Genomic DNA, 17,877 nt, shown 5'->3' with positions numbered 1-17,877 from the left:
TGTTGATAGAGGGTTTATATAAGTCTGAAATTCCGTTTGTAACACCAATATATATATTAATCTGAAAGTGAAATTTTGACTCGTCCTTGTGAAATTTCGAGTCGATTGAGCTATGTCCGTCTGTCTGTTTATGTAAAACATGCTTACTTTAAAACCAAGACAAGGATATCAACCAAATTCACCGAAAATATTTTTTGTTATCCTAAGCAGTTTGGTAAAGAAAATCAGCAAAATCAGTTAACGACGTACAAAGTATGTAGTACCTCGAAAGCTATTACGATTTTTCGTACTTTTTCAGCTCTTTTCTCAGAAACTACAAAAGACGAATTTTGTCACTCATTATTTTTTTCTACCACACTAAAAATAATCCATGCTCAACTTTACGAAAAAAATTTCGTAACTTCTATTTTCGTTATATTATTTAATAAAACCCTTTTCTATTTTTACGAAAGTACGAAAACCTTTCGTAATATTTTTTTCTTAAATTTTAGCGAAATTAAACATAATGATATTAATTATATTATGATGAAAAATTTTGAACTAAAATTAGAAAATTTATTTTAAAATAAACAAAAATGTTTGAATAAATTGATATTTCGGAAATTTTACAATATTTATTCAAAATTCCATTTTTTTTCAATTTATGTAAATTAATTTTTTCAAGAATATTTTGGATTATACTAAAACAACAATTTCGTATATACTACGAAAGAATTTCGTGGTGCGAAAAAACGAACGATTCGTACAATGTACGACATTTTTCGTATATATTAGGCATGGATATTTTTCAGTGCAGAGAACAGTATGTTGAAAATCATGACATAGATATAAAATTTCCCATAGCCCCCATACAAAGATACATATTCCGGAAAATTAGTTTATTTTTAATAACTCACTTAAATATATCAGTATAAATACTATAAATAATTTTGTACATGTAAATATAATACTTCCAAACAAAATTTGTATCCACATTTGGTCACTTACGAAAATTACTTAAACGCACATATTTCATTGAATTATATATTTATCTAGATAAAATTCGACTTAAATATGTTTTATGTACATTAATTATTCTACCAATTTCTTCGAGATCGGTTTATTATTAGTCACAGTTTCCATATAAGATCCATTTCATTTAACTCGACACAAAAAATTTTGTCTACTTGTTCCTGATGAATAATTTTTTCCCATTCGAATTTTTCAGAAAATTTCATCAAGCAATGATAGACGACTGACATATATGATTCGCTTCATTTTGAAATAAGTGATTCAAAAAACATTAGAAAATACCGATTTATATAATCTGATATATAATAAATTTTGAAGTTTGGGCGTCTCGTAGTCCCTGGAAGAACCAACCAGAAATTTCTAAAAATCTCACTTACAAAAAAAGAAAAATCACTTGAAATACTTATTATTACATTAATACACTGAAAACAATCCATGCTCAACTTTACGAAAAAAATTTCGTAACTTCTATTTTCGTAATATTTACAAAAATTTCGTGTATAATACGAAATATTATTTAATAAAACCCTTTTCTATTTTTACGAAAGTACGAAAACCTTTCGTAATATCTTTTTCTTAAATTTTAGCGAAATTAAACATAATCATATTAATTATATTATGATTAAACAAAACTACAACATTTTTATAAAATTTAAGAAAAAGTATAATATTATTCTTGAATTATTTTCATAAAAAAAACAAAATTCGTGTGGAGAATAATTTTGAACTAAAATTAGAAAATTTATTTTAAAATGAACCAAAATGTTTGAATAAATTAATATTTCCTAAATTTTACCATATTTATTCAAAATTCCCTTTTTTCAATTTTTGTAAATTAATTTTTTCAAGAACATTTTGCTTTGTACTAAAATATTTGGTACAATTTCGTATATATTACGAAAGAATTTCGTGGTGCGAAACAACGAACGATTCGTACAATGCACGACATTTTTCGTATATATTAAGCATGGATTTTTTTTAGTGTACTAATGATCAGTAAAATATTTTTTCTGTTAAAAATATTGTGGATTTAAAACTAAAAATTTTTGTACATGATGTCATGTAAATTTTACACATGATTTTAAACCAGGACAGGTCAATTTAAACTCTTTTAAGAGGTAAATAGCACAGACAAGCATGGATGGGAAAATTGCACGCTTTTGAAAATTTTACATATCTAAGGTACCCTACTTTGAGCCCACATAACGCCGCTCTAGGAGCATTTGTGGGATCCATTTTTATAACTTAAACTCGAACATTCCTTGGCTACGTCCGTTTAAGATTTTATTCCGACCATACTAGCCTTTTAGAAATGCTAGCTTTATTTTAAAACAAGTATGAATGTATAGTCGGGCGTAGCCGACCATATGATACCCTACACCAGTCTGTATGAATATATGTTAAACATTCTAAAACATTCTACTTTTAACGTTGCAAAATATACTTTATCAATTGCAAAAAGTAGTAAGAAATTTGTTTCAATTATAACAGATCTTTTGGTTTAGTATTCGTTTTACAAAATATAATGTAATTCTTTGTTCAATATTATAATAAAATATGGGTAAAAATAACATTAAAATTTTAGTCGAATATTCGACTAAAATTGTTCGAATTATTCTTTATTCCAAAATTTTTATTCGTTCGAAGAAAAACAAAAAATGTTTGACAACAAAAATATTGATTTTTATGGACCTTATGTACTATAATACCACTTTAAAGGAACCACAACCTCGAGAGTGACAAATATAAAGACTAAGAAACAGCTCTCAATAATATACATTTAATTTCTGAAAGTGAAAAGCTTGATAGCAATTCTAATAAAATTTGGCGAATGAATGTATTTTTGTATAAATTATATTTCTTCCCAATTTTATCGTTTGGTTTTGTGTTTTTAAGTGAATAATGGACGTGAGAGAGATGTAAGAACAAAATTTCATCAAGTTACCTTTTTAATAGAACCTTGTATTTTGTTGTTAAATCAAAATTTAATGATATTTATTTCAAAAAATCTAAAAATATAAATACGGAATTTGTAAAAATATGATATACATAGAAAACAAAATAATTTGTTTTAGAAAAATTAAACATGTGATATAAAAGTGTTGGAAATATGCAAAGTAAATGCAGTTAAAAGCAAAATATGCAACAACAATTCGATGTCATTTTGTAGCAAATTCTTTAAATCGAAAAGAAAACTAGTTAAAAGTTATTTTGAGTTACTGAATACAAAAATGCGTTTGTATTAAAATCCTTGCTCTGGTTATGAGAAAACATTTCAGACTACCTTGAAAATATTACAATATTTTTTTGAAACTTACAAAGATAATTCGATAAATTTTGTCATTCACAATTTTTATGGATAAAAGGTATATATTTCTCGAAATGGATCTTTTGTTAGACACAAATCTTCAGCTCTATCGGTCAAGAACTTTCGGACGTAGAGGGGGTCAAAGTTGGTCATTTTGGTCATACAGGTTTTTTTTCAAATGAGTATAACTTTTCACCTTTGGTTCTAGCAAAAATTGTCCAAAGGAGTTATTATTAGTCAGATAGTTATATTTTCATAATATTATATCTATAGATCAGTTAATATTGTCTTTGCTTTTTACCCCTAAAATGAATGTGTCGAAATTTAAATCAAAATATATAATTCAGGACAACTATAAAAAAAATTCAAAAACCTCACATTTTCTCCTTTTCAAAATTCTTTGGGCTTGAGTGGTAAAAAAATTACATTTACAATTAGCAACAAAGCAATAAAAATATTATTACTTAAAATTTCGGATTTTTAATCATTTTCTCATTTTAAGCATGATTTAAACTGTTAAATGCTTTTAAAATTGAGAAAGCTAAAACCAAAATATATTTCCTTAAGGAGCCTTTACATGAACACCCTTTACGTACGTAAAGTCTAATAAAAAAGTAAGATAAAATTCAATCCGTATTTCAAAAAAGAGAATAAAAGTCGTATGATTTATACTTTTTGTGTTTATACGATGGGTATAAAACAATAACAAAGTAAGATGTAACAGCTGTTTCTTCTTTTTGAGTTTACATAAAAATACATCCCTGATCTAATGCAACGAAGATTTTCCATCCGTCTTTTATCTCAATGTAGTAAGATTTCATTACATATTGTATTTAGACGATCCCACCCGTATCCTTCTATAATAAAATTTTGACAGATCAAATTACTTGTGTGCTCATGTGAAGAGGCTTTAAAATAAATAATATTCGTTTTAAGATTACATAACAAAATTCGTTCCTTTTATCTGTTAATTTTTAGTGAATAAAGGGGTAAGTTTTTTAATTCAAAAAATAATAATAATAATAATAATAATAATAATAATTTTACCACGTTCCGTATTTCGTCTCTTTTTGATAACTAATTAAAACTTCTAAGTAAAGATAAATTTCTGCTGAAAATTTCTTAATGTCGGCCCAGCCATTTAGGCTTGAAAAACACGAAACTCCCCTTTTTACCCATTTTAATTTACTTTTTCTATAATATATCTTTTGACTGATTACAGCAAAATACTTCTCAAATATTTCCATATTTCCGAAAAAGTACCTAAAATAGACATAATTACCCGTTAAGTTTGAATTACCCACATGCCTATTTCACAAGGTCCAACGTTCGCAACGAATCTTTCCCAATACATATTTGTTAAGCTTAAGAAAACAGACAACAACAGTACCTTTGCCCGTTTTTCATCATTTCTCCTTTTTTTACCCGCTTGGACCAAACTTCCACAATTGAAATTTGATAACTAAAATTTCTTATGCTATGTATACACGGTTGTTAGATTCTATACCCCGTTTTCATGGTGTAATTATTCGTAATTCACGCTCTCATTCATCATTCAACCCCCAATTACGTACTGAATGACATAATTCCAATTACAAAATTTCTGCTGCGAATTACACAAACTGTACGTAATTCAGTTTGAATTACCTTATGAATTACGAACAAATGACTGTCATCTCTAATTTTTAGTATTTATCAAAATCAGCTGTCAAAAGAAAACAAAATAAGAAAAACATTTTTGTATTAAATAAATAAATTAAAAGTAAGAAATAAAAAATTTGATTAAAGTTAAATTTATTTGTGGAAGTATTTTAAACTTAAATGGAGGAAAAAAATTATAATGTCCCGAAGGTTGCTGGGTTCAATAAAGATTGTGGAGGAGGCAATTTTATAATCTTACTTACCTTTTTTATCCATTGCTAAATTACAAATTTAAAACTTGCACCAAACAATAAAAATAAATAAACACAAAAAATAAAGCATATAAACAGAAGAAACTAAAAAAAAATAAACAAATAAATGTCAAACTGAATTACGAACGTGTTGTGAAAACGGGTTGATTAGCTATCGTCATTCAGAGGCTGAATTAAGTAATTCAATCGCTCGTGTGAACTAGGTCTTACAACGTAGTAAAATGTCCAGAACATGTCTAATAACACTACCAACTAACAAATTTACAAATATTGTCAGTCTAACCACGTTGCAAAAGAAAAATTGTAAGTTCATTTTCTGAACATTTTTACTGACAACGTTGCAAGATCTAACAACCGTGTATCAAGTTTTTCTAATAAATAAATCGAAAATAATTTCGCTTTAGAATATACAAAAATTCTTTTTCAAGCACAAAAGTACCGATTTTCCCAATTTTTCGCCCATTTTCTTACTTTTTGATACCAGTTTTGTTCCCACTTTCGCAACGCAACTTTGCTAATACACATTTCTGATATTTCAGAATGCTAAGTCAGAAATATTTTGCAATTTTTCCCGTTTTCACCTATTTTTTACCGCTTTTAGTTTAATTTTCGGAAAGTAATAGGCTATATAAATTCCCAGATATAGATCTATCTTTGTTCCAAATTTAAAGAAAATTGGTTCATCCGTTTAGGCGTGATTGACGTACAAAAAAATAAACAAATTTCCAAAGAATATAATATATTAGGATTAGGATGAAATATTTTTTGTTGTAGAAAGTAAAAAATTTATAATCACCTTGTATAAAACAGAGTGAACACACATAATTAAAATATTATTCAAATCATACTGTTAAAATGTGTAAGATTATCACATATGTATATTTTTGTGAAGAAATGTTGTTAATATTATTTGTAATACATTAAAGAAAAAACAAAAATTATCAAGGTAGTATTTTCTGTATTATATATTATATATTCTGTATTATATATTATATATATATATATATTATATATATATATATATATATATATATATATATATATATATATATATATATATACCTCCAATATGAATTAAATACAAAACCTTATCTGGGAAACTATTAGAGTTAAAATCTTAAAATTTTGCAAGAAGAATTTTAACATTCATAAAAATATTTTGGGTGATAAATTGGCGGACTACCAATGGAAGCGTTGCTCCATATAAATAAAATAACTATAAATAAAATATAAATAAAATATACACAAATTCGTTTATCTGGGAAATTAAATGAGCTAGCTTCTTAAAATTTTCATTAGAGGGCTTGGAACCCCCATATGAATTAAATAGAAAATTTCGTATATCTGAGAAACTATTAAAGCTAAAATCCTCAAATATGCAATAACAACTAATTGGAGTTGTCGTTTGTCTGGAAAACTAATAGACCTAAAATCCTTAATTTTTGTACGAAGAAATTTAACATTTATTTCAACATTTTGAGGAATTTAGGCGGACTTTCATAAGGGGTTGTTTGAACCTCCCATATGAATTAAATAGTAAATATCGTTTGTCTGGGAAACTATAAGAACAAAAATCCTTTAACATTAATGTCAACATTTGGGTAATAGATTGACGTACTAGCAAATTGCAACCTCTCATATGAATTAAATATACAAATTCGTATATCTGAGAAACTATTTGAGTTAGAAAATTCAAACTTTACATAAAAAACTGTGACATTCATGCGAACATTTAAAGAAAAATGGTCGGACTTTCAATGGGACTTTGGCATCTCCATATGAATATATAAATACAAAATCTCGTATATGTGGGAAATTATTATATTATTAAAATTTTTCATAGGTTACATTAAAATCTAAATTAACATTTGGATAAATTGGCGAACTTGCAGTAATTTGCGTGACAACTCCAATATGTAAAAAATTATATCTAAAAACTATTATAGTTATAATTTTCAAAATCGTAAAGTGTTTTTATACCCTTCACCTTCGTGAGAAAGGTATATATAAGACTGTCATTCCGTTTGTAATTTCTATAATATATTTCCGATCAACAAAATCTGTCTATGAATAACGGAGATATGCGCAAAAATCCGGGACAACCTCTGAAAATTTCATCAAAAAAAAGACATATTTTTTTCTTGCTTTGTTAAAAAAGCAACAACAACACTGTGAATTGAAACAGATGTACATGTGTGTGAAGATGTATTTGGTTTTATTCAGCTGTGTATTTTGTTTTGTATGTTTGGATGATATTGATATTGGCTTCATTGAGTAATGTATTTTGTTTTTGTTTTCTTTTTGTGAATTCTGTTCGTATATTTGGATGTAGGTTGGTTTTATTGCGTTGTTTATTTTGTTTTTCGTTATGTATGTTTAGATGTCTGTTGGTTTGGTGTAATAATAATGTAGTCAGGAAAAAATTAAAATTTATAAAACCAATATGTTTGAAATACACTGTGGTGAAGGGTATATAAGATTCTGCACAGCCGAATATAGCACTCTTACTTGTTTTTATTTACATTGCTTTAAGGGTAGCAAAGCACTCTGGGTATAGTGGGTAATAAGATTCGGCAGAGCCGAATATAACACTCTTACTTGTTAACGCTGTTTTTAGCATTTTTATTTTTTCGTAACATAATAAATTTGCTATATTTCTTACATTTTCATTTAGTTTGTGAGAATTTATGGAATCTTTTACACCTCTGCTACTTCCAACCCGGAACAAAGACACAATGGAATTTCTCGATCCTCTATCTGATGTAGCGCTTAAATTTGACATTTCACGTTTTTTGTCATTGATCACACATTCTTCCAGGCTATGACCAAATAGTGACGTGGTGTGATCTGTAACTTTAAAAAAAGAAAATTTTTATTATTCTGATCAGAATATTAATTTTAGAAAACAATTTTTAAAAATTAGCAAAATAAATCAATCAAATTCTCTGAATATTCATTGTTGTTCTAAGCATTTCGGTATATATGTGTATTATGGTGGGTCGAAAATGGGCTTTTCTCTGGGATCAATTTCTCATAGTTGAAGGTGAAAACCAGTGCATCGCCGCCAAAGTTTGTAAATGCGTTTATATGGGAACAAATGGCACTTTTTGAGTTATTCACAAAATAAGGCTTTAAAAAATAATTATTGCACCATTTTAAAGCAAGATCATAGTGTCTTCAAAATTGTCTTTCCAAAGACAACACAAAATTGGTTAAAAAAGGCTTGAGTTATTAAAATTTTCTCCTAGAATTTTGTGATTCTGAAGAAACATAAAAATAAATATAAAAAAATTTTTATACCCACCATCAAAAAAGATGGGGTATATTGATTTTGTCATTCCATTTGTAACACATCAAAATATTTGTCAAAGACCCACAAAATTATATATATTATGGGTCCTTATTAAATTGTAAGACTATCTCGCCATGTCTGTCCGTCTGTCTGTTGAAAGCACGATAAAGTCGGAATGGAAAGGGCCAGAGGCTTGAAATTTCACATAAATATTCCTTATAGGTAAGGTTTGTTTAGTATTGAAAATGGGAAATATCAGTCCCCGTTTTAGGACAGAGGGTTAATTTCTGAAGAAGTTTGATTCCTAGATTTCTAGATATATTTTCGTGTAATTTGTTAAAATGTATTCATAATTAAATACACAATATTTTGCTATTTTTAATACAGAATATTAAATATACAAAAATTCACAATTTCAATTAATATTCTCTGAATTCTTAAAAGAAAGCTTTCAGTTTCAAAAATTTTTAGAATCTACAAGAAGTAAATAAATATTGACGAAATTAGTAGAAATGTTGTTAAATAAAATTGTGAATATTTTTTTCAATTTAGCAAAAACTTCTACTTTGTACTTGAAGACTGATTTTTTTCAACTGCTAAAATATTTTTGATTTAGCTTTATAAAGTGTCAGATATATGTAATAGCAAAATTGCGTTGCGAATGTTGGACCAAAACAGGTAAAAATTGGGGGAAAGGGCGAAAACTGTACTTTTGTGTTTGAAACTGATTTTTTCTGCTCTAAACCGAGAGTACTAAACGGCTGAACCAATTTTCTTGAAATTTTCAAAGCTTATTCCTGTATGTCTGGAATAATTTATATGCTACTTTTTATTTTGAAATTTCAAATGGGCCCATATTAAGAAAATATGAAATTTCAAATTTTTCCGGAGCCACTTTAGTGTCAAAATGAATTTATAGGATAAAAAGTGGACGGAATAACATTAGAGTGTGGTACTTCCTATATAAATTAAATACAAAAATTCGTTTATCTTGGAAAATTTTACTGTTAGAATCTTAAAATTTTGCACGAATAACTTTAACATCCATGTAAACATATTAGATAATAAATTGGCGGACTATTCATGAGGGAAACTGTACCTCCCCTCACGAACTTCTTTTATTTGGGAAACTAATACATCAAAATTCTTAAAATTTTGCACGGAGAACTTTAATATTCATTTGAACATTTTTAAGGAAAAAGAGCGGACTTTCAGCTGGGGGGACTTGGCATCTCCCATATGAATTAAATACAAAATTTCGTTTAACTGGGAAACTACTATATTCTGGATTCTTCAAATTTTACACAAATTACTTTAACATTCATCTGAACATTTTGGAGGAAAAAGTTGCATTTATCTGGGGAGGAAATTGAAAAATTCGTATATCTAAGAAACTATTACAGCTAGAATCTCCAAATTTTACATGAATAACTTTGATATTCATGTGAACATTTAGAAAATAATGGATTTTTAATGAGGTGCTTGGCACCATATATATGAATTAAATACAAAATTTCGTAAATTAAAAATTTTCGTAGATAGATAGAAATTGGCGAACTTGCAATAATTTGCTTGGCATCTTTCATATGTAACATATTGCTAATCTGGAAAACTATTGTAGTTAGAATTTTCAAAATTGAGAAGTGATTTTTTTATTTATATTGCTTTTATCTTCCTACTTTTTTGCTGTTGAAATTTCAAATAAATGAGGTGCCACGTTTAGAGTCCCCAAATTTTGTACAAATAACTTTTGTTTAAATACAATTTTTTGGACGCAAATAGGGTATTCAGCAAAAGCGGACTAAAATCTAATTTTTAAAATCTGTATATCTAAAAAACTTTAACAACTGGAGTCCCAAATTTTGGTGCCTCTCACATGAAATTATTACAAAAAATTGTATATTCTTATTAATTAATAACGACTAATGTTCGTAATCTCAACAAATCTACAGTGTAACATAACTTTAAGGTAACTTTACTAAAGGGATAAATTGAATATTTCAAAACCGTACGTTTGGATTAAAATTATCAAATATTTTTACACCAAAAAATGATGAACAATCTTATCGAGGCGACCATTATAACTGGAAAGTTTAAGGGAACTGATCTTTTGATACCACGTATTTCTATGGCCACATCGGAGATGCCATTCCTTTTAAGTGCCTGTAATTTTCTATTAGCCTAGCATTTGCAATGTCGATTAATAAAGCTCAAGGTCAGGCCTTGCAAGTTTGTCTACTTTTTAATTTTTTTATTATGTTTTTAATTTCTATTGGGGTAGCGAAGCACACTAGTGTTCAAATAAATGTTAAATCTCTTCTTTAAGGTTCTAACTCTAATTGTTTCCCAGATAAGCGAATTTTTGTATTTATTGATATGGAGGTGCCACGCCACCTACGGATAGTACGCCCCCAGTGCACGTCGCCCACTTGGAATTTTGAAGTAAAAAGTTGCCTACAGTTCCTTCCAGACTTACAGGAAGACACTGTGAAAATTTCAGAAAATTCGGTTCAGTCGTTTAGCTGCCTATAAAATCTAAACAAACAAACCTCCCATATGAATTAAGTATTAAAATTGGTATATATGATAAACTATTAGAGCTAAAATCCTCAAATTTCGCAAGATCAAAAGCACACTAGTTTATATATAAGTATAAAATGTGTGTTTGTATGTTTGGACTTTATAGACAGCTAAACAGCTACAGCCCTCAACTAAAAGTAGGGAGCGTGGCACCTCCCATATGAATTAAATACAAAATTTTGCACGAAGAACTTTAACGTAAACATTTTGGGTAATAAATTGGTGGACTACCAATGGGCGTTGCTCCTCCCATATGAATAGAATATACAAAAATTCGTTTATATGGAAACTAATAGAGCTAGCTTCTTGAAATTTTGCAGGAAGAACTTTAATATTTATCTGAACATTTTGGAAAAAAGGCAAACTATCATTAGGGAGCTTGGAACCCCCATATGTATTAAATAGAAAATTTCGTACATCTGCGAAACTATTACAGCTATAATCCTCAAATTTTGCAATAACAACTTTGACATTTATATGAAAATTTGAGTAATAAATTGGGAAACTAATAAGCCTAAAATCTTCAAATTTTGCGCTAAGAAATTTAACATTTATTCAACATTTTGGGGAAATGAGCGGACTTCCACTAGGGGTGGCTCCCATATAAATTAAATATAAAAATTCGTATCTCTGAGAAATTTTACATGAAAAACTGCTGCATTCATGTTAACATTTAGAGAAAAATAGGCGGACTTTCAATAGGACCTTGGCATCTCCCATATGAATTAAACAGAGTAGGTAAAAATATCGCTCGCGATTGCTATTTTATTAATATCGCTCGTCTTAAAATTAAAATCGCGAGTTTAACACGCGAGCACAATTTTTATTCGAGTTTTTTTTTTGTATTCTCTTCGTAAGCGATATTTACTCGAGTTGAATTCGAGCGGAAAATCAGCAAATGTGTGTTTGCAAGAAAAAGGTTTTAAGATGACAATAAAAAATTACTAGGAAATAATTATGAGTGGATATGTGGATGTAGATTTTATGACGGTCACAAAAAATTAATTCTAAGAAAGTGTTAAAAAGGAAATCTAGAACTTTTTATGTAAATTTTTATAGTTTTTCATATGTACATTGGGACATGGACAAAAATGAAATTACTAATTACAAGACGGATAAGACAACAAAACAAAAATTAGAAAGAGTTCCCTTCGACACAAATATTTTGGAGTATTGGATAACGAAGAAGTTATATGATCCTGAAATGGTATATTTGCTGGATGTAGCTTTCTCAGTTCCATCAACACAGGTTTCTGTGTTGGTGCAAAAATGAATTTAAAGGTTATGAAAAAATAGATTTACACACCAGAAAAAAAGAAATAATAAAATATGTATATACATCAGCGTTGCGCGTTCATATTGTTCTAATTACGAAGATTTTTGGCAATTCACACATACATAACCCGATCGTAAGTAAAACTCATTGCAAGAGCGTAAAAAATACAGAAATTGCAAACAAAATATGTAAAATCAACAACATCATTTTCAAACAAGAGAGTAACTTGCAAAAAACTCATACTCCAAAAACTTTTCAGGAATGCATTATAGTAAAAATACATAAAAACGATATTTTTAATACTCTTTTTTTTAATTTTATATAAAAAAATTTTAATCTTTGTGAAGAAATTAACATTTTTCTTTTCTTTGGATATGTTTTATCAGTAAAATTTACCATTTTACTTGTTATAAAACTTGATCATAACAAGCGTAATTAGGAAATATTTTTTCTAAGTGTTTTTTTTTCATTTTCTCACCACTACAATAACAGTTTCTCTTTCTGCGCTTGGCTGATATACATACATATACATGATGTTTTTTATAAAAATTATTCGTACAACTTCATTTACAATACCACTGACAACTTTTCGCGCACAAACTGAACTAAATTCTTATATACATATAATTTTTAAACTCGCGAGTCAAAAAGATTTATTCGTGGAAAAATTAAATATTTAAATCGCTTAAACTCGCTCGCAAGCGAATTGAATTCGATCGCTATCCGTACCCTGGAATTAAGTACTGTTCAAATCACTTGAAAATGTTTTTTTATATTTTTATAGCCTACACCACTTTAGTGGGGAGGGTATATTGGGTTTGTGCTGATGTTTGTAACATACAAAAATATTCGCAAGGTACAGGTCGCAATTTTCAAGATAATTGGATGTAATTTGGCACACACGCTTTTTTTGGCCCAAGGACGAAGCCTATTGAAAATGGTTAAAATCGGTCCATTATTTCGACTAGCCCCCATACAACCGTACCTCCCAAATAGGGCCTTTTGGCTTATAATTAATTTAAATGATTTATTATGTTAACAAAAGTCGACAAAACTTTTATAGAACTTTAAATGACATTACCGATTTTTGTAATGATCGGGCTTCATTTGACCCTATCCCCCATACAAACTCCCCTTCAGAAAATGACTTAAAGGTCAAAATTCACTTACAAACACTAATAACACTTTTAAATTCTACATAAATATTATTGAAGAAGACTTAACTCACCCTACCAATATTTTTAAAGATATGACCATATTATGCCCTACTCCCCTTTGAGCCCTCTTTTAAAAAAATTCTTTTTTTGCCAAAATAAAAGTAAAAATACTCCGAAATAAAGTTAAAAAACAAACCAAATGCTTTAGTTTTTTAAATAATCCCCATTTTTAACATACGTACTGACAGGTGTAGGGTATCATATGGTCGGCTACGCCCGACTATACATTCATACTTGTTTTATTTATACTAGAGGGTAAAACAAAAAATATTGTGTATCCCAAGGTATTAGAATAAGAATTATTTTTTAAGAATAAATATATTAAAGTTTAGTAAGTAACTAACTAACTAACTAGTTAGTTACTTAGTTATTCCTGTCGAAAATAACTTCCGTCAGAATTAGGGTTGCCAGCCTGGCTGGATTGTCCAGCTTTTTTGATGCTTGTCCAGTTTCAAGCTAAAATTTAATTTGTCCAGCTAAATAAAATATTTTTAGTACACTGCAATAATTATACCCTACACCACTTTAGTGGGGAGGGTATATTGGATTTGTGCTGATGTTTGTAACATACAAAAATATTCATCCTAGACCCACCTTAAAGTATACCAATTGGCTTAGAATCGTTTTCTGAGTAAACCTTGTGCGCAAGGTACAGGTCGCAATTTTCAAGATAATTGGATGAAATTTGGCACGCACGTTTTATTTAGGACGAAGCCTATTGAAAATGGTTAAAACCGGTGCATTATTTCACCTAGCCCCCATAGAACAGAACCCCCCGAAAAGGGCTTCTGAGCTCATAGTTTTGTAAAATATACAGATATATCGATAAAATACGGCACAACTATGTTTTATAGAAGTCTTCATGACCCTTGGCCAAATTTCATAAAGATCGGGTCCCATTTGACCCTAGCTCCCATACAAAGTCCTCTTCAGAAAATTACTTGAATGTCACAAATTAACTTATAAACACAAAATTTACGCAATCTTTACTTGAATGTCCCAAATTAACTTATAAACACAAATATCGCGATGAAATTCAGCACAATAAAATATTATGTAAATATAAATATATTCACAAAATTTTATCGGGCTTGATCCATATTTGCCCCTAGCCCCCATATAAAGCCTCTTTTAGAAAATTAGTTTTTCATCCATAAATTGCTTAAATGTATCGGAACAAGGGAATATTGAATATAAATGCTTTATTATGAAAAATAAATCACATTTAATATTTATAACTGGTGTAGGGTATCATAAGGTCGACCACGCCCGACTATACTTTCTTACTTGTTTTTATGTTATCTTTGTCAAATCATGTTAGCCAACTCTTTGTTATACAACTATGTTATGATTTCCCTCTTCTATCATGTCTCAATATATATTAGCAGTTGTAATTCAGGTCTGAGTTGGGGAACAGCTCTCGCGTCATCGTTTTTATTTCTTATGGACGGTCAGGCTTGTGCTTGTTGCTGGGCTTTTGACAGAATTACTTCTCACCCCGCACTAATTTAATGCACTACTTCGTATAACTGTTCTAAGTTATGCGTTGTCTTCATTAAACGCGTGCTTTCGTTTTACCTCAGAGTGAGGTTATGTTTTTTATTGGTGGAGACCATAGAATACTCACGATATAACCTGGTGGAGACCATTTAAACTCAAATATAAACTGGTGGAGACCATTAAAACTCTGGAACTTTTTTCTGGTGGAGACCATTAATACTTTTGATAAAATCAAGTCCGGATGCTCCAACTTCCTATATGTAGGTATAGGTCGGTAAAAATTACAGTTTGTTGATAGAGAATTTTTTGATTTTACTGAATATTTTTTCCCCACTAAAAAATATCCAACTTATATTTACAACATATGTTTGATTTATGTAAACAAACCAAAGAAATCAAAAATTTGATAAAGTTCAAATTTTTTGAAAGAAATATATAAATTAACACACGAATATTAAAAAAATTTTTGTAATTATATTTATTTTAAATTTATTTATCATAAATTAGTTTTTAAAAGACTTTATTTGTCATGAAAAATCATAACAAATATTGTCAATGTAGCATTTTTAAAACAATTTAGTTTGTCTTTTTCTTAGCGATTTTGTGTAAATTTTTATTTTAATAATATGTTTGTTTCATGAAGTTTCAAAGCAATAATATATTTTTAATGACACTACATGTTTTGTTAACTTTGAATATCCACTTATTTATAGGAAAATCAAAGTTACAATTATTTGTTTTTTAGTGTTTTGTTAGCGATTGAGATTTCAGCAAAAGGACATTACCAATCTTTGTTTATAAACAAAAAATTGGATTTCGCGTATTTTTTGATATTTTTTTGATTGAGAGTAAATTAAAAATTATTCTCAATCATAAAGTTACTGTATATTTCTCACAGGAAAGTACGCGAAAAGACCTATTATTGCGAGCGATAGTTAATTTCTTTATGTACAGCTTACGTACTTATGACTTTTAAAATTTAAAACTTCAAAAATGGAGCTTTTTCACATCTTTTGCTCTAAAAAGTAAGTTAACGAAGTGATCGGGGAAACTAAAAATATATTCATACTCTGTAGACTATAACAAAACGGAATTGGTATATAAGAACCCCTGCATTTTTTTGGTGTATCACTGTGAAACTATTTACACAAAACCAAAATTAGCATTTTCTCAGTATTTTTTTATGTCCAGCTTTTTTTGTTTTGTCCAGCTTTTTAAATCCCAATGTCCAGCTTTTTGCGAATCGGAATCTGGCAACCCTAATGCTTATACAAAACAATAAACAAACAAAACACAGTATCAAACGGTAAATTTTTTGTTATTGTGGTTTCTTGTTTATAAACACAAATCAAAGAATGAACATGACGTTACGTATCGTTGTTATTGGCTAGAAACATGAAATTATATACGTAGAGCCGGGCTCTAGACGAAAACGCATTAAAGGGGACTTTTTGGTACTTTTTCGTTCAACATAAGGTACTTTTTTGAATTTTCTATAATATTAAACCTAGAAACATGAAATTAGCATGTAGGGCCTCGACTGGGTAAGAACCTATAAAGGGGGACTTTTTTGGTACTTTTTCGTTATACAAAAGGTACTTTTTGAATTTTCTATAATATTGAACTTAGAAACATGAAATTAAGTATGTCGAGCCAGGATTAGGCTAGAACACATAAAAAGGGGACTTTTTGGTACTTCTTCATTCTACAAAAGGTACTTTTTGAATTTTCTATAATATTGAACCTAGAAACATGAAATTTTGCATGTACGACCTTGACTAGGTAAGAACTTGCAAAAAGAGACTTTTTGGTACTTTTTCTTTCTACAAAAGGTACTTTTTGAATTTTATACAATATTGAATCCAGAAACATTATGTAGAGCCTGGATTAAGTGGGAACCCAGTGGGAAGTTTTTGGTACTTTTTCGTTCTTCAAAATGTACTTTTGAAAATTTCTATAATATTGAACCTAGAAATATGAAGTTAAGCATGTAGAGCCCGAATTAATTTAGATCGTATAAAATGGGCTACAATTGGTATTTTAACTTTGAACCTAGAAACATGAAATTAAGTATGTAGAGGCCGGATTAGCCCAGAACACATAAAAGGGGACTTTTGGTACTTTTTGAAATTTCTATAATATTGAACCTAGAAGCATGAAATTTAGCATGTTGGGCCTTGACTAGGTAAGAACTTGCAAAAAGAGACTTTTTTGTACTTTTTCTTTCTACAAAAGGTACTTTTTGAATTTTCTACAATATTGAATGTAGAAACATGATATTAAATATGTAGAGCCCGGATTAGTCCAGAACACATAAAAGGGGACGTTTTGGTACTTTTTCGTTCTACAAAAGGTACTTTTTGAATTTTCTATAATATTGAACCTAGAAACATGAAATTTAGCATGTAGAGCCTTGACTAGATAAAAACCTACAAAAAGGGACTTTTTGGTACTTTTTCGTTCTTCAAAAGGTACTTTTTAAAATTTCCATAATATTGAACCTAGAAATATGAAGTTAAGCATGTAGAGCCCGAATTAATTTAGATCGTATAAAATGGGCTACAATTGGTATTTTTTGATTTTTTGTAATAAAATTCGTAATGACTGTTTTTAACACACCATGGTGAAGGGTACTTATATAAGATTCGGCACAGCTGAATATGGAACTCTTACTTGTTTTTTTAATCATTTCAAAAAATGAAGAAACGACCGTGAAATTTTCCATTCGTATTTTCTCTCAATGTGTGATGGTTTCATTATATATTGCGTTTAGACGATCC

General features: G+C 28.9%; 1 protein-coding gene across 1 annotated transcript in view; it reads right to left on the bottom strand.

Annotated features, from left to right (window-relative positions):
• LOC111685441 overlaps window positions 1-17,877 on the bottom strand; it is a 197,202-nt gene that overhangs the window by 63,446 nt on the left and 115,879 nt on the right. Inside the window, exon 4 of the mRNA XM_046954696.1 lies at window positions 7,895-8,085. Within this exon, the coding sequence (XP_046810652.1) occupies window positions 7,895-8,085 (191 nt within the window). The remainder of the gene's footprint in view (window positions 1-7,894; window positions 8,086-17,877) is intronic.

Source organism: Lucilia cuprina, chromosome X (assembly GCF_022045245.1).
Source record: "Lucilia cuprina isolate Lc7/37 chromosome X, ASM2204524v1, whole genome shotgun sequence".
Classification (NCBI taxonomy): domain Eukaryota; kingdom Metazoa; phylum Arthropoda; class Insecta; order Diptera; family Calliphoridae; genus Lucilia; species Lucilia cuprina.
The sequence above is the reverse complement of the archived record's forward strand: the minus strand, read 5'-3'. Positions and strand labels throughout refer to the sequence as shown.